Source organism: Meriones unguiculatus, chromosome 14, assembly GCF_030254825.1.
Source record: "Meriones unguiculatus strain TT.TT164.6M chromosome 14, Bangor_MerUng_6.1, whole genome shotgun sequence".
Classification (NCBI taxonomy): domain Eukaryota; kingdom Metazoa; phylum Chordata; class Mammalia; order Rodentia; family Muridae; genus Meriones; species Meriones unguiculatus.
The window spans coordinates 82,069,006-82,095,707 of NC_083361.1; the positions used below are offsets into that span (position 1 = coordinate 82,069,006).

The window sequence follows — 26,702 nt, forward strand, 5'->3', positions numbered from 1 at the left end:
ATTCCTATCTCCTTGGTGGCTAACAATGTTGAACATCTTTCCCTGGGCTTTTTTGGCATCTGTATAGCCTCTTTGGTAAAATATTTATTCATGTCTTTGGAGTGTTTGTTTAGTTCACTAGTGAGTTTTGGGTTCCTGATGGGATCTATATACTAGGCCTTTGTTGATGGGTGGTTTGCACAAATTTTCTCCCACTTTGTAGCCTCTCTTTTCATCCACTAAACAGACTTTCACAAAACACAAAAATTTCAGAGAACAACTTATAAGATAAGAACAACTTATCTATTTTTTTTTTTCCTGTTTGGATGATGCTTTTGATTAAAAAAAAAAAAGGCCTGCATTTTCATCCTCTATGTTCTGCTGCTTTCTAGAGCCTGGGGAAAAGAAACCTTGTCCTGGGAGGAGGATTTCCTTGTCTGTGAGCTGTCTAATGCAGGACTAGGGCCAGCAGGAGATCTCTTTTATAGAAAGCCAATGCTAGCTCCCTAGCAGAATGGGCCGTGTAAGACCATGTTTGGAGGATGCAATGTGATAGGAGTCAGCACCCTGTCATCCTGGGTCCATCAAGGGCTGGCGGGGTCTGTGTGGACACACAGCAGCCATCCAAGCAGCAGCACATTTTTCATTCTTTTCTAAGTTTGAGGATCTGAGACTGTTTGTTTGTTGTTTTTGTTTTAAGTCACCTTGCCAGAACTGGAATTTTTAACAGACATATCTTCCACAGAGTAACCCTGTCAGAAATTAAGAAAGGCTTTTGATGGCTCAGCCAGGCCCAGAAGAAGCCACCAGTTACCCTATTGGGACAGTAAGCACAAAGGTGAGGAGCCACTGAGGAGCAATCCTCAGGGACCAAGACCTATTTCTGGCTCCCCTTTTCCTAGGAGCTAGCACATGGCTGCTTGCTCCACCTCTACCCTGGCAGTCCTTTCTCCATTCTGGCTGCCCTAGAGAATTCCTTTCTTTAAGACACTTAGGAGACTTAATTACTGATGGTGAATCTTTTGAGGCTTTGGATGAAAGGGATGAGGCAGTGCAAGGCTTGATTAGGCGTGTATGACTCTGGGCACAATTAGCTTCATGAGAGACTGGTCCTGCCTTTATCTGTCTCCAGTTCTGTGAGACTTACAACGGCTAATTATCGAAATGAAAATTGCCTGGCCACCCAGCTTCTGGCAAGAGGGCCCTAATATCCGCCCTAATGACTGGAAATGGAGGCAGCTTCAGGCACTTAGGGTTTTCCCATCATTAAAGGACTTTTCTTCACCACTTGCATCCAGACTTGAGTGCCTGGATACACAAGTGAAATTCTTCCAAAGCCACTTCTCTCTGCTTACTTTCTATGTGACATCCCTTTCTGGAACACCATCACTAACCAGCCTCATGTGCTAGGAATACCTAAGGTATGTTTTAATCCATGAATCATACAGAATTCTTGGCACTTGACAGCCAACTGAGTGTGTGTGTGTGTGTGTGTGTGTGTGTGTGTGTGTGTGTGTGTGTGTTATGGAAGGCCAGGAAAGTCCTCAGGCATAGATATTATGCCCACCTTCTTGTATAGTGAACAAGACTTAGGCTATGGAAGGACCCAAGGAGAAGCTGACAACCTCGGCCCTTCACTCTTCTGGAATGTAGTTGAGCCTCAGTTTCCCATGATTCTTGGGATCACAAGCCATTGCTACCTATATACAAATCTCAGGAATCATGTAGGCACTAAAGAAGTTCTAAAGAGAAAGTGGCTTTGGAAGGTACATTAGGAAATGGCTAGGCTGGTGGGGACTAGGGCTGTAGCCACCTGAGCAGGACACAAGGAGGGTGTGTCTTGAGTGCTGCTGACAAGCATGTCACCAGGGGTCTTCAGGTGGCTTTGGCAGAACAGTCTGTGACCTGGAGACTAAAGGATGGGAAAGGGTATCTCCAAATCATTTCATAGCTGCCTGGGACTGGGGTCCATAGTGTGACAGAGGACAGAAAGAAGGAGGTACCAGTTCCTTCTACAGGTGAGGAGCGTCCCGCCCCAATCCCTTCAGGCTGAAGAATCCTCCATGATAAACTGAGTACGGTAGAGCATGCTGGTAACCCAGGCACACAGAGGGCTGAGGCAGGGGAACAGCAAATTCAAGTCTAGCCTGGGCTATAAAGCTTGACTCTTTCTTGAGTCTAGTTTCCCTCAGACTCCTCCTTCCCATCTGTTGAGGAGAAGGCCTGATTGGAGCCCCAGATAATTGCAGGCTAAGGCTTTGTCACAGTAGTCACAGTGGGGGATGTTCAATTAAGTCAGCACCTCAACTCTGCTCTGAATATTTCATAGTGCAGACCAGGCCCACTGAATGTCACGACCGGAAAACTTTGGAAACCTTGTGCATAGTTGGCATCCAAATCAGACGGCTTTGACTCTTGCAAGGCTTTCCTGGGAGAAAGAATAGAGGAACTAGTCATCGGGCTGAACTTCGAAGGAGGCAGACAATGTCCCGAGGTGGTGTTCATGAACTAGAGTCCTGGAAGATAAAGAACCCCTGAGGCTAGGGTGGATCTGGCTTTGAGACGCCAATGGCCCCAGCTTCCTGGGGGAAGGTAGAGAGGGCTGCAGTGGACAGTTAAGTAGGAAGCGCGTCAATCAGAGAGAGCATCACTCTATAAGGGCCCCAGTGGTTCCTGGTCACACAATGGGAGAGCCAAGGGACCATGGAGAGCATCTTCCTCTCTGGTCACTGGGTAACTGCAAAGTCAGCCTAATGGCTTGGTTCAGGCAGCAGAGGCCTGAAGTTGATGTTCTGCCTCTGCTCTTAGGCATCTGTGTCAGTTGTTCCTTTGCATCCTCTAAAGTAGAACCAAGGGTAGGTAGGCTTGACTTTCTGACTATTTTGTGACTCCTTAGAGACACAAACTGATCCAGTTCCTCAGGTCGCACCCCAGGATTTTCTAAGGGCCTGGTTAGAAGAGGGATGGGATACCAGAGCAGACAAATCTGGGGCAAATTACCAAGAAGGCAAGGGCTTGAAGATCATCAGAGACATGTTCCCTCTGGCAGAGAACTCAAGGACACAGATTGGCCCTATCTTTAGTCTGGAAAAATTATTCTGGGGAATAAGACACTAGACAGACTTCCTAGAATCCCGGGGAATAGAGAGCCGAGGCCTATAGAGGAAAGGAGGCAGATTTTGGCTTCATAACAGGAACTGAAAGCTGGCAGACAGAGCTGTCCCTAGAAATAACCAAGTCTCCAAAACTAAGGTCATGTGATGGTCACTTAGTAGAAATGGGACCAAGGGACGTCAAGCACCCAATGTGAGTGCTACCTTCTGTCTGAACTCTCAGATGGCAGTAATGTGAAAGGCACTCTGACTGATCAGTGGTTGTAGGATTAACAAAAAAAAAAAAAAAAAAAAAGACAACAGAGCAGGAATGTAAATAGCACAGCCATCATAAAACCTCCTGCTGACTGAGGTTCTGTTGTGTCCCCAAGTCCTAAGCGTGCCTAGCCCTTTGAAGGAGGAAGCCTCTGGCTCAGGATCAAAGTCTCTGCCCTTTGATACCTGGCCTCTGACAAGCCTCCAACAGAAGACAAGATGGTTCCTGCAGACAGTGGCACCATCTGTCACCTGCCTGCCAGCCACCGATTAGAGATGTCCCCGCAGCCAGGCTGGGCACAGAGCCACACTCCATCCAGCTCACTCCCAGGAAAGCCCTCTCCTTGGCCCAGTGTGCTGGTCAGTGCAGGCTACCAAGAAACTGCTGTGAAATCCTTTTGCCTAGCCCAGACCAGACTGGTGGCTAATTGGGCCACCGGAAGGACTAATGCTATTTAAAAAATGAAGTGATCAATCATTGGTACAAATTTGAATAAGGATGACCATGTGGGATGCAGTACAGGTTTATTAAAAGCTTGAGCCTTGCAATAGGACAGCTGAGGAATGACTCCTGCCTGTACTCCCTTCCTAAAGTGGTCCCCTAAGCAAGTATTTAACCTGTCTAGTCCCGGAATCTCATCTGTAAAGTGTGTAAAGCTTAAATGAGGCTATGCACGAACACCTTTCCATAGGCACCACTCTTAATGTCCGTGTCCCCCCTGCTTGAGATAAGGGGTCATCTATAGTGACAGGGCTAGAGAAATGTATTCTGGGGGTCATAACAGTGAGCATAAATGTGGAAGCCAGAGCTCCTGGCGTCTCATGAACTTGTATTTCTTTGATGCTGTAAGCCTTTCCCAAATCCGTAACATGGAGATGATGATGCCTTCCTCCTTGGTTTGCAGAGTCCAGCACAGAATCTGGCATCAGGATAAAGACCATGCCTTCCCCCTTCCCAGCTGAAAACAAAGGATTCTAAGAGCAAACTTTGAAAGGCGAAGGAAAATAAGATTTATGCTTTTAGTCATGCCAAGCTACTCCCCAGGACTCTCATTCTGCAGAACACATGTTAGCTCCGAAATGTTTATGGGCCTTTCTGACACACACGGAACTAAAAATACCACCCTCCGCTTATGTTAAGCAAAACTGATAAAATTTTAGCCCAGCAGGAATTCAGTCAATTTCCGGGCTGGTTTCGGGTAAGCAGGTGATAACAGCCCCTTTCCCTGTGGGCTGGGGCAGGGGGATGGTGTAACTGCAGCCCAGGCCCTGTTGTCTGTGGATGTCTCCCTCACAGATGCCTCGTCTCCTTGTAAATACAACTGGAAGCCATTGAAAGGTCCAGATGTGGGGTTCTTCCCGGACATGGAAGCTTTGTTTCTGAGCCTGTTCCTTCTGCACAAGCCTCATGCCCAGGTTTTTCTACCAAACTAAGCTAAGCAATCCACACCAGTCTTGACCTCTGATACCTCAAGATATCAAGACAAGACAAGACTTCGGAGCTCAGTGAAGAGGGAAGATAGCCAAAGGGAGGCAGAGGGAGACTCCTGTGATGCTAGCTTGGGCCCCCAGCAGCACTGAGATAAGAAAGGAGACTTAGAAATTATTTAACCAATGACTGGGGCATATGATACTAGGTGTTCGATGTTTTTCTTGATTTTTAAACATTTTATTCTGTTTCAAATATAGAACTAGACGTGAGAGAACCATGTAATTTAGAGTAATTCACTTTAGCCCCCTTAAGCTTTTGTTATCTCATTGATAAAACAAGAATAAGAGATAATAGAAATTAAGAGAATGGCTTGCCCAGTTGCCATGGGAACTGGGAATAATATGCACACAGTAACCAGGACACAAGGAAGCATTTAGTTTTGTTTGTTCATTTGTTTGTTTGTTTACTTGTTTTGTTTGTTTCCGGCAGGGTCTTATGTAGCCCAGGCTGTAAACTCACTGTGTAGCCAAGGCTGGCTGTCTTTGATCTCCTGATCTTCTTGCTTCCACCTTCCAGAAGCTGGAATTGCAGGTGTGTGCCACAGTGTTCAACATGAACTGATTGCATACACAGCTTCTCTTAGCTTCATGTTCCAGTTCCGGTGATTTGACCCACTGCCTTGCATACGCTAAGCAAGAACTCTGCCACTGAACTATAACTCTGACATATTTCTTTGTTGTTTCTTTCCCTATCTGAAATGCTATTCTGAATCTATACACCTATTCAAATCTTACAGTCCTTTACAGACTAGCATGATCACTGTAAAGAGAACTATAGCAAACCAAAGTGAGAATGCCATAATGTGGTAAGGGCGCTTGCTTTAAATGAACTAAGGACTTGAATTCAAATCCCTCATGCTCTATTTAAAAAAGGAAAGTTTGACTGTACAGCAGCCTGTAACCCGACACTATGAGGCTTTCTGGAGCTTGCTGGTCACCAGCCTACCTCCAGGCTCAGTAAGAGACCCTGTCTCAAAGAAATGAGGTGGAAAGTGATCCAACACCACATCCAGTACCCTCCTTGGCCTCTATAGGCAGGCGGTGCAGCACACACGTTAACACATCACAAACCCACACACAATAAATACCAAACGCTGGCGTTAGAAAGAGTTTGGGGCTGCAAGTCCTAGCCTTGTCCTTTACCTATTGTGTAAACTGAGTCATCTACTAGGGCTGTTTAGCTTGGTCTCCCTGATGAGCAATGTGGTACACTGTGCTACACTCTGTACTCAATACATACCCATTTCTTTTGTTCTTTGGTCCCACACCCTTTCTCTCAGTGTTGAAAGACCACATCTGACACCCTTGTCAGACTCTTACCAGACATTTAAGTAACCGCAGCTGCTATCTTATCAAAGCCCTTGTCACTGATAGGCCCTCTGCTGGCACTCTAGCCAGGCAGATAGATACCATTGCAAGGTCTTGATCATCTCCAGAGACACCAGCTCAGTGTGGGCACTGCTCTGTTGCTCTCATGGAAAGCTCCTGTTCTCAGTGCACTTTTGTGGTGCTTAGGATGTGGCCGGAGGAGAATCTCAAAGAGCCGTGCCCAGAAGGGGCTAACAGCTGAGCCCACACGAAGGCCTGGCTTGTTTCGAGGTGTGGCCAACATCAGTGTTCTCACATAAGAACTGGTGTTTTACCTGACTGCCAGCTTCAGCTGGAGCCACAGTTACAGACACCTCATCTAGCCAGAGGCCTAGAGCCGGCCTACCCTTATTCCTTAGGTATGTATTCATTTGTCACCACAGTGCCAACATCTCTATCTGTTTAAGTTAGTTCATGGGTTGCATTCTTAGAGAATATCTTGCTTAGAAATAAAAACAAAAAATGATGGTGATGATGAGGGCAATGGCATTAATCATAATGATTTCCTAGTCCCTTATAGCAGCACAGCACCTTGTGGTGGTCAGAGCACCCAAACAAAGCAGGATCTCCGCTGGAGAGACCTTACGAGTCACACAACGAGGAGGCGGCCGCAGCTCATCCTGCTCTGACAGAAGGCATGGGGAGCCCTTGACGACCCTCCTGTCATTTTAAGCTGGTTATTTAACTTCTCTAAACCTCTACTTCTCCCATAAAATGGAACCAAGTCAGAGGTGGAAACAGTGAGAACAGCGTGTGCCAATCAAGCCCTTCACCCCGTGCCAGCTAATTGCAAATTGTTCTAGCACTCTGTGCTCTGGGCATGACATTGCTGCTGCTTCTTGAAATCAAAGATGCCATGATTACCTGGAGGAGACGTTCACAAGACTGGAACCATTTATGTTGAGGACAGCAAGGACACAGGAGGCAACACACTAGCCACAGCGGTCTCTACCCCTCTTTGAGGATATACAAGCAGTTGCTAGGAGACTTGAGAGTTGTTCATACTCCTGACAGTAACCCCACTTAAGCCCATTGGTCAACCAAGGTAGATTTGAGTGACATTACTTCTTGGGTGTATCATTGGTGCCCTACCGGCATAGATAGAGATTTGTGCATGTCTCCTTGGGAGAATTTAATGAGAACATGGCAAGAATGGTTATGATGAAAGGAATGATGATGATGAGGCTGACGGCTGACAGTTAAGCACCTAATTAGAGGTGGAGCCCTATCATGTGACAAGATCCTTACAGGAAAGAGATTCACCCCATATTGACATTAATTAAGAGACAGAAGTGTGGCAGACGCAGAAAGCAGCCAAGGGAAGATGCCCATGATCTCAAAAGAGCAGGGAAGGGGTCCATCCTAGAACTGCATGGGGAAGGATCCTGTGCCTGAGGTAGAAAGTCCACCTGGAGGAAACTGCTGGGGACAGAGAGCTACAGAGAATAAAAGGAGCAAGGGAAACACCAGTAGACCTCCCAGCAGCCACACTCCAACTGCTCATCCCCTCTGCCCCCTCTGCAGGCGAACATAACAAGTAGCATCAGGACAGGGCATAGCAGGGTTGAGTAATGCCTGGAAGCTCTATGGAGGTTGTCTTAGCTTACCTTCGGCTGCTGTGATAAACACTGTGATCAAAAGCAACTTGGGGAGGGAAGGGTTTATTTTATCTCAAGTTTATAATCCATCATGAAGGAGATTCATGTCAGGAACTCAAGGCACAGAACTGGGCTTAGGAACTGAACCAGGGACCCTGGAAGGGTGTTTCTTACTGCTTTGCTCCCCACGGTTTGCTCAGTTTGCTTTCTTCTAAAACCTGGGATTGCCGAGAATGGTGGGGCACACCTGTCATGCCAGCACTCGGGGAGGCAGAGACAGGAGAATCTCTGTGAATTCAAGGCCAGCGTGTTCTCCAAAGCAAGTCCAGAACAGCCAAGGCTACACAGAGAAACCCTGTCTCGGAGGGAGGGAGGGAGGGAGGGAGGGAGGGAGGGAGGGAGGGAGGGAGGAAGGAAGGAAGGAAGGAAGGAAGGAAGGAAGGAAGGAAGGAAGGAAGGAAGGAAGGAAGGGTAAAGAAAAGAAAGAAAAGAAAAACTAGGATTACCTGTAGAGCAATTGTACCACCTCAAGTGTGCTGGGCCTTCCCCCATCAATCATTAATAAAGAAAATGCTTGCCTACCTACTAATCTGATGGATAGGTTTTCACGATTAAGGTTCCCTCTTCCTAGTTTACCTTAGTTTGTGTCAGGCTGACAAAAGAGCTGATCAGCACGGGGACTGAAATAGTGACGCCTGTGGTGGGTAGAGACTGGAGAAATGAGTTGTTCTGGGGCAGTAAAAGGACTTGGAAAGAGGGTTAAAGGGGCAGGTGTAGAAAGGCCTGGAATACTTTTTCCTTTTGAGTTTTCTGGGCAGTGGAGAGGTCGCTTGGTCCCTTAGTCTTCTGAGTTGTTGTAGAGGCCACAGGCTGGCTGCTGCTTGTTTCTCAGTTCTGAAGTTTGGGAAATGTAATATGAGAGAGCATCGTGTGAGCCTCTTCCTGTTTGTGACAGAGGAGGACGTCAGCAGAATAGAATGTGGGAACAGAACTGACTTGGGTCTCTCTTCCCCCTCTTTATAAACCCACTAATCTAATCTGGAGGCCCCCAATCTTAGGACCTCATCAGAACCTAATTATTTCCCAAATAGCATCAACACAACAATGGTGTGAAGGAGGGGGTCGGGGTGGGGGGACGCAAAGTACATTCAAGTCATAGCAATGGGTAAGAAAATACCAGGTGTTTCTCCTGAAGCAGCGTGTTTTCTCACCCATGCGTGGATCAGAGAGCCCTGGGTGGGAGTGAACACCCTCCAGAAAGGCCCCATCCTTCTGGCAAGAGCCCTAGGTCACTGCTTGCTTCCAGGGAGTTCTACATCTCATTCCTCTTTCGCCCAACCCCTTCTGGTTTCAGCTAAATGGCAATTTAAGTGTGAACTCTCTCTGACCCCTTATCTGTTCAGAAAAGTAAATATTTACTGAATTGTGCTATGTTAAGGGGGAAAGGCAGGCTCTCCCTGCCTGGGGATGTCTGAGTTGGTAGCCACGTTCTTATCGCCCACAGCCTTAGTGGCCTGTGCTTTGTGAGGTGTCCCTCTTTCAATGGTAACTGACATCTAGTTGACGCCTTCTCAATTACGCCTTTTAAAACTGGGTTCTGACATTAATAGTTAATATAAATATTGAGCATTAATTATGTGCCGGAGGCATATATTGATACATTTAATTCCCAGAAGAGCCAAAAGGAGCTTTGTGGATAAGGGAACTGAAACATAGACAGGTTAAGTAATTTGTCTAAAGTCACCTCACCCAGCTAGTCGATATGGGGACACATGCTTTCTACACAGGCTGACTACTGCATTTAAAGGGCACGCTTAAGAAGCACGTCTATTTTAGTTCTTATATTCAAGTAGTTTAGTTGTTACACATTCAACTAAGTTGAACTACCAAAGGCTTGTTAGGGTCAGAAGGAGCGGAATAAGTGCCAGACTGTTCCCTGCTCACTTATTCACTCAGCGAGCACCTGTGAAGACCATGAAACCAGGCCTGCTTTCAAGGGGAGAAGGAGACTCAAAACCAGTGTCCACTTATCTGTGTGTCCTGGCAAAGACAACGTGTCCAACAGGGTGAGGAGAATGCACCGTGCACAAGGAAGTGAATGTGTTTCTTGGGATGCAATGAGATGCGCAGTCTAGAAGTTCATTTGGTCAATAAGCTAGAATTGGTCCTAGCAGCTAGGCAGGGACGCAAAGAGGGCACAAGCAGACGGTGGCTTTGGAAATTCAACTGGCACAGCTCGGGAAGTCAAAACCGTCCATCAAACCATCCAAGCAACCATGTGCCAAATTCAGTTCTCTGTGCCATAATAATAATTCAGTTCTCGGGCTCTAGGGGAGCTGTCTGAACTTGGGCAGGAGAGTCACCCTCCTCAACTGAAATTTTCAGATAGTTCTATGACTCACGTGGCAGGATTGGCAAGGGGATCTGACATGCCGTCACTTACGATAGCGGTTAAAGTAAGCACCTAGTTGATATTGGCTTCTGCAACAAATATATTTGCTACTGTTGGTGCTAATTTGGTGTGATTACGAGCCGTGTCAGTGATGTGTGTTCATGATGGCTAACCTTTATTGTGTGCTTACTCATACAGCTGCATTTCTATCACTCTAGGGCTGGAAAAGCCACAAGGGACAGATGCAGTAGTTGCTATAAATCCTCACCCAAATTAAACCAGAACAGTGCTGGGGGTCAAAAGCCATTATTGGGTCATAATATCAATTTAAAGAGTTATAATCGGCCTTTCTTTAAAAATTAAAAAGATTGAGAGGCAGGAGAGATTGCGCAGCAGTTAAAAGGACTTGTTCCTCTTTCAGAGAATCCGTGTCGTGTAGCTTGCAACCACATAACTCCAGCACTGGGGAAATCAGACGCCCTCTTCTGACCTCCACAAGTACACACACACACACACACACACAAGAACACACTTGAGATTAAAAAAAAAATCTTTAAAAAAAAACCTATTAGATTAACATGGAAACTATAAGCAAGCATTAGTTGTCATACAGTAACTTCTGTACATTTTCTGCTTCCAGTAACATACTCCATAAATACACTCACTTACCAATGTATATATGGGATGCATTACAAGATGGTTTTAAAACTAAGAATTACAGTCAAGGAATTTTAAACACCCTGGAATAGAAGGTTTGAAGGATCTCTGGTCTTCCTGGTTGATTACTTCTCAGACCCCTAGAACACGGTCTTGACAGCCAGTATTGGGAGGCAGAGCACCAAGCCAGCAGCTAGAGAGATGGCAGAGCAGACCTCTGGAATCCCCATGTGTGGATCCAAAGCCATCTCCTGGCTTCTGCAGGCACCAGACATGCATGTGGTACACATATACACCTGCGGGCAAAACGTTCATACACAGAAAATTAAAAAAATAGACAAATATTTTTAAAAGACAGCAGAATTTGGAGCCTTGTCTTGGCCCTTAGCGATATAATTGATTCTTGTGTGTCCTCCTCAAATTATCAGGGACACTTTGAGAATTAAGACCCCCAGAAATCCATTCCATTTAACTGCAACTAGGTACAACTTTGGTCTCTAGCCAGTAGTAGCAAAATTGGCATTACTAGAGGGACCAAAGTCATACGTGTTTTGAACAATGCAGGAAAAATCTATAGTAAACACTCAGGATCCAGAATACATCCAGAGATAGGGAGTGCCAAATGCAAAGCATCTCCTTGGTTGTGGTGTCTGGCTTAGGGCACAGGGTTGACCTGAGTGCATCTAGAGGATCGTGAAGAAAGTGGCCAGAATCTTGCACTGGAGCTGAGCTAAGAGCTACCCTGGAGAGAGCCTTTGAAGGCTTCTGAGGGGAAAGCGGAAGGGACGATGCAGATGCCATTGGCCACGGGCAGACTTGCTCGTCATCAGACCAAATCTGGCCTACCACTGGGTTCTGTTTGCCTGCAACACATTTTGAAATTGAAATTTAAAAGATTATATTTGAAAATTACACATTTTATTTCAAAATTAAAATCCCCAGCTTGTCTTAAAACTTCGGAAGGCGTCCCCTAACCATCACCTACCAACTGCATCGGGGGCAGCACCCAGCATCACCCTTGCTGGCAGAGTCCAGCCAGGCAGTGAGACCCCAGGTGCATTCCACTTATCAGAGAGCTCCTATTCAGCCTTTTCTCTAGCAAAACAGCAAAGAAGTGAATGTTTTCTACGCTCTTGTTGCTCTGACAAATGGAACAAAGGGAAGCCAGAACCGAAGAAGTTGGAGACCTCAAGAAAAACGAGTCATCTCATTTGTTGACTGCTTTCCTCCTAGACTGAAGGCCTGGCCCTTTCAGGGGTGGGGAAAGGTTGTGTATGTGCCCCAGAGCCAAAAAAGACTCAGAAGGGAGACTGCAGATGCCGTTAAGCTACAAACTCTCAGGCTGTCAGTGTGGACCTAGGCGAGATCGAACTCAGGGTAGTGTTAATGTGTACTCAGGATGGCCAGCCACCAAGAAAACATAACAACAAATGCTGGTGAGGATGTGAAGGGGAGGACACCTTGATATACTGCTGGTGGGAATGTAAAGCCAGCCCCTATGTAAATCAGTGTGGAGAAAGTAACACTGTCTGAAGACCTACAGTGATCCAGTGTGATAACTGAAGAAATATTTTTACTTCCTGGCCTGGGAATAGTCAGTCATTTCTCAGCTTCTTATGGAGCCCCTAAGTTCAGGGTTAGGCCTCTCTCAGCTGAGATATGATAGAAATAACAGGGAGTCATCTCCTGCCTCCAGCTGTCACTAGGTACCAGCACCCTTTGGTCTTTGTTGTTCTAGAGGAGGGCATGGGGCATCCTCAGGTAGACCCAGTGACAGAGGCACCGTGTACCCTGACTGTGAATGCTGGAGCCTGCCCACACCTCAGAAGCTGCTTCCTGACTCACTTTGCTTCACAAGAACATTGGGTCCAGGCTAAACCCTGGCATTGCCTCCCCTGTCCAGATCTGGGGCTCAGTCTTCCTTTTGTTTTCTCCATTGCAGACCACTCTGCCTTGAGCGCAGCAAGGGCCCAGTTTGTGGATGTGGAAGAGCGTGAGCCAGTGGCCATGGATGTGAAGGAGAGGAAGCCCTATCGCTCGCTGACCCGGCGCCGCGATGCCGAGCACCGCTACACCAGCTCTTCGGCGGACAGCGAGGAGGGCAAGGCCCCACAGAAGTCCTACAGCTCCAGTGAGACCCTGAAGGCCTATGACCAAGAGGCTCGGCTAGCCTACGGCAGCCGCGTCAAGGACATGGTACCACAGGAGACAGAGGAGTTCTGCCACACGGGTGAGTACACACCACAGGGTGGGCTGAGCATCAGTGTAGGCACAGATGTGCCTCGGTGAAAACGCAGGTGAGCTGGACAGGGAGGTAACCCCAGAAAAAAAAATGCAAATTCCTGCCGATTTGGCCCCAGGGTCTATTGAGAGCCTGACCTATATAGTTCATTGCTAGGACAGATGTGTTCTGGCCTAGCTGCCTAGTTTGGAGGCTGGCCTCCAGGATTAGTCCAGAGTCACACTTTCTTGCTAAACATTGTCCTCTTGGGTTAGATGGCCATGAGCAGTCATCCTAATACTGTGACTGCTGAGGGAGGCCTCAGTGGGATGCCACCTTTAAGTTGTAAGCATGATTTGCTTTAGGGATTTATTCGCTCATCAAGCATATCTTAGCACCTTCCTGTGTCCTTGTGCGTGACCTTGAGAGAAGGCTGCTCTGAAGGTTAGACTAACACCTAGTGATTTGGAAGATAACCTTGGTGTCAGACCCTCCTTCCCTGGCTCCTCCCACTTAGTCCTCACCAAAGTGTAGCCATCCTGCCCCAGAAAACCATTCAGCCAGCTCCTTTTCTCCTTTCCCTCTGCCACTTCCCGGTCCTGCACATTTTTACATTTTATATGCCTAGTAGGCTGTCCTCAATGACCATCCACTCCCAGAGCTCCATTCAAGCCATTCTCTTCCACAAGCCACAGCGAAGCGTGAGAATGATTCTATGTACTACTCCAGGCTCCTCAGCCTGGCACCAGGAGACCTTCCTCAGTTTCCTCTTTGTCTTCCTACATTTTTTTTTTTGTATCCTTCTCCACCACCTCTCCACACACCACCGTCCATGGCCCAGCCCATCTGAACTGTTGCTGTATCCTGCAGGGATGATGGCCTCCTGCTGAGGTACCTCCAAGGTGCCCGTGAGGCCTGGAAGGTGACCGTGTTCCTTTACAATGGGAGAAGTCCACTGGGATTCTGCTGTGTGCCACTCCCCTCCACAGACAGCATCAGCCACGCAGCAAGCAATGCAGTGTAGATATGTTTTAGCAATGCTGTTTAATCCTCACAACAGCCCAGTATTGAATCATATATGCAAGATCAACCAAGTAAGAGGGGCATGCAGACATTAGCGCTTGTGTGCACACACCCCTCCCCCTCCCACACATACACACACACCTCCGGCCTCGTTTCTGCTCCCTCCCCCAGGCCTGGATCCACAGGGAAGCTTCCCCACTAGCAAGGCTGCATCCCAGGCTTGAGAAATGACGGCTGTACAGCTCTTCCCAGGTTTGTGATTAAGAGCTCAAGCTCTGGCATCGGACAGATCTGGATTTGAGTTCTGGCTCTGCCGCTGTTACAGCCCTCGGCATCCTCACCTGTGCAGAGGGATAATGGCACCTAATGGTAGGGTGCTCGTGAGGATTTGCAAGGACTGTAAACAATACCCTCGCCACTCGAGCCTGGCATGTAACCGATGCTTTATAAATGCTACCCACTACTCACTGTCACCTCTGAGCCTTGGGGAAGGGAAGAGACAAAACACCTCTAAGCTTTCCTCTAACTCTGCCCACCCTGTGCTTGACAGAACTCAGTGAGCCAGCGGCTCAGATGCAAGCCTAGCATACAGGGCTCAGGGAAGAAGCCCCTGTGGTCCCTGTGAAAAGCAAGCGAGCATGCACAAGCATGTGTGGCACAGTTTGCAAACTGTCATCTGGGATCTTTAAAGACCCTTTGAAGGCACAGGTTCTGCCCCACAACTGAAGGAAGCTCAGGCGACCCCAAGTCTAAGATCATAGTTAGGTGCCGAGGGAGGTGGGATGGAAAGCCATGTTCTAGGCTGCTCGGGAAAGAAGTTGAAGGTCGTAAAACAGAACACATGGAGAAATAAATCTCCCACCTCACCAGTGGTCTCACCAGGCTCCCTGAACTCCGGGAGTTGGCCCTTACCTTGCATTCCTTTTCTCTCAGGACACCTCAGCTCACTGGTATTGATGCCAATTCTGTCTGCTTCAAAGGGAATGGAGGACAAGCCATATGGAGACCAGTATGGCTCAGGCTGTTTATGGCAAATAAATTTGGGTTTTCACTTAGCATAGCAGTCATTCTTTGTAACGTGAGTGGCCTCTCTTGAGAGGATTAACCTAGTAAAGTGCATGGTGTGAGCTGGGAGGGGATGGAGGCAGGGCTGGAGCGTGCACAGCAGCCAGAAACCTGCAGAGGAGATGGGGGACTGGGGCTACAACGTTTTTTTTTTTTTCTTTGTTTTTTTCTTAGAAGGAGAGAAAAATAGGAGAGCAAAGTAGAGTATGGCGCACAGGGGTGAGATTCAAAGTATCTAACATCTGGTCTGGCCCACACCCCAGCCAATCGGAACATTTGCCTGGCCACTGAGCAAGCCCAGAGGTCCCTGAGGTACAGGGCCTGCTGACATGAAACCGTTTGTCTGGCAGCTGGGTCTGGAGGAGATAATGGGAGGGGGTGGAAGAGAAGTGGCTAGACTAACCAGGTCAGCGTATGGGAGGCACGAGGGGGCTCAGATCCTGAACACATCATTTACCCACTAATATGGGAAGCTTTCACGACTTTAACATCAGATATGTCAGGTCATGGCTGAGTCAGCTTCTGAACCATCTCCCATTCCAGGCTCCCCTGGCCTGGCCAGAAAAGAACTCCTGGTTCTAGGGAAACAATGTAGGTAGGGCTCATCCAAGAAGTTTCTGTCCTGTTCTGGACTTGTTGACAAGTCCCATCTGAGAGAGGAAACCAGAAACCTTCAGTGCAGTTGAACAGACATCTTAAACTGAGAGCCTCTACACGACTGGATTCAGCTGGAGGCGTAGAAATTGGGAGATAAACAAGACAGAGCCTCAGCCTGTGTGGAAGCCACCTTCAGCAGAAGTGGCGGACAGCTCTGCCATCTCAAACTCTGGGAAGAGCATCTTCAAGAGGGAACTGGGGGAGGGCGACAGTGAACTGCACCTAAGTGTAAGCAGGTGATGGGGGAGGTTGTCACAGAGGAGGGCAGCCTGAGTCAGCTTTGATGCACAGCCCTGGGCTGGGGAAGGACAGGCAGAAAGAGCCCTGCAGGCAGAGGAGGTGGCCGGAGCCATCACCGTGAAGGTAAAGTGAGCGGTGAATCCATCCGTGAGGGGCTTCTGGTTGGGAAAACCGGCCCCACCCGCATCCTCACCATGATTATCTTGTCTCCTCTCAGGCACTAATTTCACCCTGCGTGAGCTGGGGCTTGGGGAGATGACGCCCCCTCATGGGACCCTCTACCGGACAGACATTGGCCTCCCACACTGTGGCTATTCCATGGGGGCCAGCTCTGAGGCGGACCTGGAAGCAGACACTGTGCTGTCCCCTGAGCACCCAGTGCGCCTGTGGGGCCGGAGCACGCGGTCAGGGCGCAGCTCCTGCCTGTCCAGCCGGGCCAACTCCAACCTCACGCTCACTGACACGGAGCATGAGAACACAGAGACCGGTGAGTGGCTCACCTGGCCTGTCGGTCACCCCGGGTTACCAGGCCATGGTTCTAATTATAATATTGATTTCCTGCTGTATCGCCTGGGCTCTGGTGAAGCCAGTGAAAAATTGCTTTGCCCTCAGTGGGCGAAAGTCAGAGCCTCTTGCAGTGTCACATGAAATTCCCCCCCCCCTCCATTGGTGACATGTCAGAGAGGGGTCACTGCACTTTCAGTCCGGACTAGGGCAGGACTAAAGTGCTGGGTTATTGCTTGCAAGGTAAGGGCTGTGGGTGTCGGGAGCCCAGCCGCTGCACAGCCGGTTCCTTGTGGAGTCTGAGCACCCAGCTCTTTCTAGCATCTCCTAGACTTTCTAGCATCCATTTTCTCTGCAGTCTAGGCAATCTCCTGCCATACTCCACTGTCTTATGTTGCTCAAAAGGTTTACAGACCAACACTGTCAAATGGGAGAAGTGTAAGGGAAATGGAGGTCAAAGGCTCCAAAGTTCCAGTTAGGAAAAATAAGTTTATATGATTGTATGTGTCAAGTGTCCAGGAATCCAAACGCTTGGGGTCAGGAAATGTGTGCCACAAAACCAAAGTGTGGCTGCCCTACCAGGACAGCAGTGTGGAGGGGCCCACTGGGGCCTCAGAGACTGGCAGAGCCTAGAACAGCCCCACCTGTGGAGATGTTTGTTTCTGAGAAGCTAGGCCAGGAAGCTGGGGTCTTTCTTCCAATAACCATTGGTGCAACATAGGATGTTGTTTAAAAAAAAAAAAAAAGTCAGCTTGAGCAGAGCCAGCCAGATGCCAGTGCCCCCTACTGGCTGCCAGATCTAAAAGCAAGAATCTGGATTCCCAGCCAGCAACTGGGTCAGGACAAGGGCTTAGCCCCTTTAACATGACAGCTCTAGCTGAGCTGCAGAAGATCAAAGCCCAGATTAGAGATCAGACAGCTGACCAGGGGAGTCAGAACCAGGTAGAGGATTTCATCCCCTTAAAGAGGCAGCTGCAGGAGGATTCCAGATGTCTCTTCTGCCATAGGGCCAGAGGAGTTCTTTGTAGGGGTCCCAGAGAGGGAGCATCGCCCTCCCCCTCAACTCCAGGGAGGGTCCAGTGACCTCATCCCCTGTGGATCTTCCCTTCCACGGTGGACAACTTGTACGCTTTTATCCCCTGCTAAGACTCAGGCTGACTAACAGCCCTGTCTCCCCCTAACCCACTGTGCACGGAACCACAACACAAGCTTAAATGGCAGGTTCACACAGAAAAATGAGGTCTTGTTGGGGGGACAGGAGGTATCTAGCCCATCACTGGTCTGGAGTATGGCTTTGGTTGTGTTGTGTCCTCTTTCTGCCCCTCGCTTTCCTCATTTCTAGTTTGAATGAAGTCAGCATTTCTTATTTTCTGAGCTCTTAAATTAGGAGAGGGAAAGTGTTTCTGTGATCTCGTGGTGAGGAAACATTAAGCAAGCTTAAACCAGTTTCTCTCGTGGAGGACTTCTCAGAGCCTTTAAAATATTAACATGCATGCTGGTGGGTAAATTACCAGCATTTGTAGATAGCACCCTTCATAGTCTCTGCCCTGGGAACCCTTTCTCCTCAGCTCATCTGGGAGGGGGCAGTCAGTGTTCTGATAGCTGCTTTTGTAATGCTGAGCTGAGTGACGTCCAAGCTTTGTAGATCTGGGATTCTGGCTGTCTGATGTTGGCGTGCTGAAGATGAAGGTGCATGGGATGAAAGCAATAGGGATGCAGAGAGTTAATCACGTCTCCTGATTATCAATGCCCAGGCGCGACTGAGCGCTTCAGCCACGGGAGCTCATTTATTGCCTCTTCAACTCTTTTAAGTCGATTTTATCACAATCATTGCACAAGGAACGGTAGCCACAGAGACCAGGAAATCCGCCTGCTTCTCATGCTAGATGGAATTAGAACTCGGGCCCGTTCGCCAATCTAAAATCTCTTAACTCTGTTAGCCTTATTTATTCCTGTTCTTTTGAAGGCTTCTTGCTACAGTGATAAAGGATCACTTTCTGTAAAGTCATGACAGAGTAAGACGGATGCTGCCCGAGTTATTGTATATCCCTGAGAGCTGAATTACAGCTGAATCAAGCCTCTGTTGTGGGGATAATGACACCTGCGGTGAGCCTGCAGATTGTGGGGCCAGGGCGTTGGTTGCTGTTTCCCTGGCATGGTGCCCTCCCCATGCTTCCCATCCCCACTTGGACCTTAGAGCTCCACTCAGAGCTCTAAGGCAGCTATGCCCAGAGGAAATGGTCAGGAAAGGAGGGGGAAGGGAGTCCAACAGAGGACCCTGATTTCTACACCCCCTTTTAAGCCTGGACTCCAAAGCACACACCCTGTAGGTTTCCATACTCTGGAGCCCCACCTCCATTGCAGTCATGGCTGTTTTATACTCCAGTCTGAATAACGATAGTGGTCATCAGAGTGGCTTGTTATTTATTCACTGGTTAGGTTTGTAGTACTGTTGCTTAGCTGAGGAAACTGAGGCACAGGGAGATAAAGAGCACAGTGCTGTCTGCCTGGCTGAATTGAGGACAGGCCCTGTCAGGAGAGTCTGTTCTTGCCAGGCTCTCCTCTCTTCTTGCCCTTCCCATCTAACCTCCCACCATCCCATCCTCTGACCTGGATCTTGCTCCATTTTCTCTGAGGCGAGCTTGGATCCCATCAGAGGACGAGGGTTGGCTATATTGGATGTGTTAGCTCTTTACCCCATCACAGTGAGGCCACTGCTCAGGAATAAGGGAAATCAGCACCTGTCAATGTCCCAGTGCACACGTGATAGCCTCAAACCTCACAGCATCACGAGGGCATTCCCATCTGCCCTATGGGAAAGCAAACACCCCACAGACAAAATTCGACTAACACGATGGCACCTATCAGGATGTCGGAAAAGCTTTGATTGGAACGTGGGTCTCTCTGGTTCCTTGCTTGCATCCATCTGAGTCACAAGAGTCTGTGGTCTCTCCTTTGAGAACAGCGGCAGTGTGCATCCAAGTTCTCAAGGGGACCTCCTGATAAATGTAAAAGGCAAACCGCAAACCCCCGTGACCTCCAGCCTCAGAAACGTGCACTCTTTTTCCACACAGACCTTGCATTAGTCAATAGTAATGGTCAACACTATTGACAGCAGTGGGAGCTTCCGCTAAGGTCACAGGGCTGCTGTGTGCAATTGTCATCAGTAATAACTTTTTATAGGGTCCATTAAAGCCAATTTCTGTCCCTGAAAGTTAATGTCAGCAACATTTTATGTCATTGCTTAATGTTTGAAATAAATTACAAAATTGACTGGGTGACACAAGTCTTCCTCCTCAAGACCATCAGGCAGAGATAGCCTTCAGGTCCCTCCTCCTGGAGGGGTCAGCAGACTGGGAGCAGCATGGAGGTTCCAGCATGACAGACACCCACAAGGCACCCAGTGAATGTTTTTCAGAAGATAGAGGGTGTGGTTGGGGCTCCAGTCCCATCACTGGGGCAGGACAGCAAAAATCTCTTGTGCAATTTGTTTCATGATTGCTGAGTGTCTCTGGCGTTATTCTAGAATGTAGGAAGCAGAAAGTAGGGGCAGAAGTGGGAAGCTGATTCCGTATGATAGCAGAGGCATCCAGACTAGAAAGAATACTCACCTGAGAGACCCCGCCTCACAGTCCCTTGCAGCATGTTCCAGCTGTGAGGTCTTGAACAACATGCTTTGCCTCTCTGAACCACAGATCTGCGTTTTAAAAACAATACACTAGTGGTTTACTAAAGACAGGGGGAGAGTCGCTGGCTACAGAGCCCCAGTTTGGGAGAATAAGAAATTTCTGGAGATAAACAGGTGTGACGGCCATACAGTAATGTAAACATGCTGATAGCGCAGAGTATGTTCTTTAATATGCCTCAATGCTAAGTAAGTTTAATCATCATAGTTAAAAAACATAAAATTAAAGGCCTGGGGAGATAGCTCAGTCAGTAAAGTGCCTGCTATACAAGCATGAGAATGTGACTTCCATCCTCAGAATCAACATTTGGAAAGAATAAAAGGCCAGCTTGAGATTCCAGTTCTGTGGTCATGGAGATAGATGGATCCCTGGGTCTCCCTGGCTAGCCAGTATAACCTAACATCAGCGCCAGCCAATGATAGACCCTATTTCAAAAAGAAAATAATAATAATAATAATAATAATAATAATAATAATAATAATAATAATGAAGGGGGATATAGATGCACGTAGAAAATAAAAACAATTAAAATTAAAAATATAAGACTTCATGCCATCTCTGAGGTATTGCTGGCCTGCATACCACTGTGGAAGTCCCCACTCAGTGGGTCCTGAGTTCAGGCATCTGATCATGCCCTTTTCATGATCTACATGGTCCAGCGAAAGGAGCTCCTCAGTTTCCCGGGGTATGCAAAGGTCCATCCTCTACCTCACTCATGTTCTGAGCGTGGGTCTGAAGGCCTGGTAAGAGCTAACTGAGTGAGAGAGAAAGACAGCTCTTCCCAAGGGAGCCCACTTCAGGAGCCATACCCGGAGGCCTGAGGAGGCCTGGGTGGCCTCCATGCTTTTATCCCAGGCGCCAACTTAGAAAATCACTCAGTAAAGAAAATGAAGGAAATCAGTTTGCCCCACTAGCCCCCATGATTACACAGTCTGGCATCAAAGAGGAAATTGTGGGTTAAGCTAATGAGGCATCAAGTCCACAGAGCAGGCAGCATCCCCCGGGCATGTGAAGAGAGAGCTCCTCTCAAGTTGGTTTAGTTCGCCCTCCACCCTCCTTGGCCCTAGACCCTTGAGAATTTGCTCTCTCTGAGATCTAGAAAGAAATCTGTCAGTAAGTTGGAAATGTTCAGAGTGCTGCAACTCAGCCTCCTGTCCAAAGACGTCTTCCAGGACACGGAGCTGAGCCAAATAGCTGGGCTAGAAACTGAATGCCCACACTGAGTGTCCCTTCAGGAACCAGCCTACACTCCTGCCTGAACATACCCGTGTTTTCAGGAAGTTTTTCTCCTTTTGGGCAGTTTGCCATGAAACTCCTGAGCATACTGTGAGCCCCTAGGTTCTAAAGGGGACTGGAAAGGATGAGTATGAGTCCGAGGATTTAGGAATAATGGGTTAGAAGAGACATTTTTTTTTCTAGGTAAGGATGCTGATCTGGAGTTCAGTGGCATCTTGAAGGGGACAGAGCCAAGACTTAAACCCAGAGATGTCCCATGCCAACAACATTATGTCGCTTAACCACTCCACTCTGTGGTGTGTGCTGTTTCGATTCATAACCTGTGAGGTCTGGGAAGTAGTTCTGGCTGTATCTAGAACATAAATTTCCTTGTCCGTGTTAGAAACTTTCAGAGAAGCAAATGAACTAATGGCCTCTCTAATATGATTGGGATATAGAAGTCAAACCAGGCCACTCTCCTACTGTGTCAAGCTAGAGAAAGAAGTTTAAGAGAAAAGGACAATCAAAAAGCATCAGAGAAGACACCATGGAGGATATGCTAGACACCAGGCTTTGAGGATCAGGAGGAATTTAACAGGTAGAGAAATTGAAAGAGCATTCGGTGTGGACAGTGAGGTCATCCCCAGAGGCTATGGAGAGCAGACACATGCAAGTGTGCCTTCTGGGGAATCTGAGGTTGGCGTGTGGGAAGACATAAGACAGAGTTCAGCCTTGTTCTGTACGATCTGAAGAATGCAGTAGCCATACTCTGTTTCAAATGAGGGAGTTGATTAAGCTTGTAGCAAACAAAAGTAAAAGAACAGATAGTGAGTAGCACATAGGTAACAAAATATCATCAAAGCAGATTCTTTTAACATCCAGCAGGGGACAACTGAATAACGTGATTGAGAGTGAGAGCAAACAGGTAACATCATCAAATCTGGCTTACAACCTCCACAAGAACTGGAATGGGCAGGAATCATTCAGCTGGAGTTCCCGCCTGAGACTCTCTCCATCAGTGAGCCTCTGACTTCTTATTACAACCACAGGTGTTTTTATATTGTAGGATAAACAATGGCACTGTCTGTTGGGAATCGTTTGCCTTCTAGCTGTTCTCAAGGACACAGTGTTTTTAATATCCCTAGGTGTTTGCTATTTTCCCCTGTCCTGGTTACAGAGGCAGTGGGTAGCCTGACCCATGGCAGGATTTGGAGGACACTTGACACAAACATGCTTGAGTCAGAGATGAGGGAGGGCCTCCTTGATATCACAGTCCACTCTCAGCAAGCACAAACATCTCATGGCGTTATCACTAAGATAGTGTATATTTCAGATGGTGTGGTTTTTTTTCTTGAGCACTTATTATATTCTAGGAATGACTTTAAGTACTGAGATTCTGTCAATCCTCAATTCTACTCACTTTTAAGGACGTTAGATTTTAATGGGGATAACAGGGTGACAAGATGAAAAACTAAACTGTATAGGGTGCTTCAAGATAGTAAGTGTGAACAGGTCCCATTGGTGAGAGAGAGGAGCTATAATTTTAAACATGGTGGCCAGAGAAGGCTTCATAGAGACAGTGAATTTGGAGTTTTGTCGTTGATAACAGGAGTTGTTATCAATGAGCTGAGGATGTGGAATAAAAACAGTAGAGGGCAGGACAGCTGCAAGGACCTTGATGGAGAATGTTCATGGCTTATTTGAACAGCAATATGGGGCGGGGACAGTATGTAGAACAGTGGAGGGGGCCAAAGAGATGGCCTGTGGTGGACTATCCACACACCCCCCCCCCCCCCCGCTCTTAGTTCCATGAGCAACATAGTTTCCCAGGCACTGTAGGGGGAGAGCACATCTATTTGATCCTGTAACCACACACCTACTTTGACACCATTGCTGGATCTTTAGTCACTGGTCCATCCCATGCTCTCTCCTAGTTTGTGGCTTTGATCTTGAACCACATCCCCAGCCGATTCTCATCCTATCTCTTCATCCCGGCTGCTGATCAACTTGTTTTCTGATCCTGCTGCTTCCCTCCCACTCCTGGCCTAGCATTCTCTTCACCTTGAGACAGTTGGTACTAGCTTATTTTACTAAAATTCTGCTTTTAGCCACAATTTCAACCCTTCCTCTGCTCTGCAGCCTCACACTGCTGTCATGAAACATGGCTAGGGACCTCTCCTCTATGGCACTTGGCTGTGACATGGAAGCTGTGGTTTAAAGACCATTAACAATTTCTTGGGGGTTCCTTGTGAGAGGCTTTAGGAAGTCCTGATCCAGAAGCAGTGCTCCCCAACCCCCTCCCACCCATAAGCTAATCAGGCTGTTTCTGAACTGGGAAAGGAGAAGGAGATGAGGTGACTCAGACCTTGGTAAATGAAAATGTATTGCTTTCCTGAGACTCTGTTAAGACCCAGTAAGTGTACAGAGAGGTGTGGCAAACAAGAATTTTGCTTTTAATTCGCACCAACATGACTTTCAATTCCAGTGGAAGCAATGCAGTGACCGAATTCATTCCCAAAATATTAGAGAGGCATTTTCCTCCTTGGGTAAGCTCCATTTTGTCCAAGGCAAGGAGTTTCCTCAGCCTATTCGAACATCATCCCACTCAAGATGACAGAGTAGCCATCGGTGGGAACAGGGCCTCCTGCTGATGAGAATGTAGTTCCAGTGCAGTCTGTAGCATCCGGGGACAATCTGGCTTCAGAACCAGGCCATAGCCACCCCTAATGGTGCCCTACACCAGCTATTTTTTCTTCTCTGAGCACAGCCAAACAAATGGGGCCTAAGGGATCTAAGGGTCTGATAACCAGTTATGACATAAACTCTGTGACTTAGGACCGTCACTAAAATAATAAATGAACTAGAGAGATGCAGGAGAGAAGACAGCACAGAGACAGATGGGTGTTACTCTGTAAGATGATGATTTCAAGGACACTTTACACAACTTATGTACTAAGTCACCATGTAAAGTAAGTATATCTATGGCTAAAGAGTTTAAGGGGCCAATGAGATGCTTCTGCAGGTAAAAGTGGCTGCCACATTAGCCTTACAACCCAAGGTTGATCCCTTAAGCCCACAAGGCATCTAACTGCCACATGGGTGCATGCACACGCGCACGCGCGCGTGTGTGTGTGTGTGTGTGTGTGTGTGTGTGTGTGTGTGCCGTGTGAATGCATGCCTGTGCTCACATCACAAGCACACAATAGTAAGTAATGGTTTTAAAAAGAGTTAAAGAAAGTGTCCAGTGCATAACGGGATTCTGTAAATGTTAATTCCCTTACTTTTAAAGACCACTTAGCTCAAAAATTCCATGTTTCATTTCATGATGGGTTTGAGCAAAAACTACTGGCCTGTTATTTCTAGGGCCCCTATCTGAGAAGAAGTATGCATCAGGGCAGAGTTTATGGCTCTAGGATCTTTTGAGTTGACTCAAAGTCTGGAGCTTGGATGTTAACACGGGACCACCTGGCTTGGGGAGCCTGCCCTCCCTTCTCTGTCTGTCCCCCATGTGAATGGATGACTCATCAGCCCAAGGGTAGCTGGGAGGGTGGCAAGCAAAGCATCCTCAAACAGGAAGTGCTGCCCTCGGAGCACCTGGGGGCTGGATGAGTCATGAGGTGGACTCACTCAGCCATCTGGACCACTCTGCTCGGGACAACAGTGACGGCAGAGGAAAGCTGGGGCATGTATTAAGAACACCACATGTAGCTAGCTAACATGGCAAGTGAGTTTAACATCCCCCAAACCCTAGGGCCTTACCACAATTAAATTTCACACTAATCACCCAGGTAGATGGACCACCATGTAGGAACAGCTTTCATTCTGTTGACCTCATTGTGGGGTGGAAGTACGGGGTGGGCAAAAGGTAAAGGGGGGCTCAGGGGGCTCATATGGGTTTGATACATGAAGCTGGATGTGGGGAGGATGACACCAGTCACTCTTGGAATCTCGGGGGAAACCCAGGACAAACCTCCTTAGATGATTCAGAGAGGGTAAGGCCCTTCCCTGAACTCTTCCCATGGTGACAAGACCAGCTGTCTCTGATAGGGAAGCAGCCAGGCAGAGAAGAACCCCTAACAGTGAGGGGGTTGGGTCTGACTGCTGGCTGGGTGGACTGTTTATCAAACAGCTGACGTTTGTTATGGCTGAAGCTTAAGGAATTAAGAGAGGGGCCAAAGGGAGGCGGATACAGCTGAATTACTGGCTTGCATGCAGCCTTTCTTCTGAAAGTGATAGAAACCAAGCAAAAATTTACCAGCAAGAAAGTAAAGATCTCCCCTGCTTCACATTAGGATACATCTAGGGAGACCCTACTCTCAAGACAATAATTGTGTGTGTGTGTGTGTGTGTGTGTGTGTGTGTGTGTGTGTGTGTGTGTATGAACTGCAAAGCAATCCAGCAGAGTAAGTCTAGAGGTCTGGCTGGAACCCGTATTAGAATGACTTGCCTTGAACAGTTAATTGTGAGCCTGATGCATTGGTGCTCTCAGGTCCTCTCGGCTAAACTTGGACTAGAGGGTTCCCTACCAGTCATCAGAGCTAGTTTATGGAGTTTACTTGCATATATAGTTTCTGCACTCTCATATTAATAAAACTGATTTGGTCTGAGTTTTCTGAAAAACAGGGCTTCAGGCATGGAGAAGAGCCCATGCCTTATTTGGGAGATATGATTTCAGAGTAGCAGGGGAGCAAGGCAGTAATCAGTATTTCTCCATGTCCTCTGCTTCAGAGGCTTCTGGCTTCATTTGATGATGGTCTGTGGTGTGGAAGTATAAGTGAAATCTTCCCTTCCTCCCTAAGTTGCTTTTGTTCATGGTGTTTAACACAGCGATAGAAACCCTAACTGAGACAGGTGCATAAACTCTCAGCAGCATGACTCCTCATACATGTCGTCAGAAATGCTTTCAGAAGGTTCAAGTTCAGAATGCTTGTGGTGAAGACTATGGCATGATTTGGAACATTCTATAAGACTGAGGTGTGAAGCCTGGCTGAATGAGGTGGGTCACTGCAGGGGTGAGTTCTTGAGGTATGTTACCTCTAGCCACTTCCAGTAATGCTGGCTGTACTTCCTCTCCACCATGATATGAATTGTTCTACAAAGCCTTCCTCTAAAACCAGATTAACCTTTCTACCCTTAGGTTGTCTGTTTGAGGTAATTTGGTCAGATCGATGCAAAAAAACTAATATACCGGGTTAACTCTTCCCTTCGCTCTCCTTCTTCCTGCCCTTTCCTCTCCTT

General features: G+C 47.6%; 1 protein-coding gene across 1 annotated transcript in view; it reads left to right on the forward strand.

Annotated features, from left to right (window-relative positions):
* Positions 1–26,702, forward strand: part of Tenm4 (teneurin transmembrane protein 4) — a 388,185-nt gene that overhangs the window by 12,209 nt on the left and 349,274 nt on the right. The window contains 2 exon segments of the mRNA XM_060367590.1: positions 12,796–13,083; positions 16,277–16,546. Coding sequence (XP_060223573.1) covers positions 12,796–13,083; positions 16,277–16,546 — 558 coding nt within the window.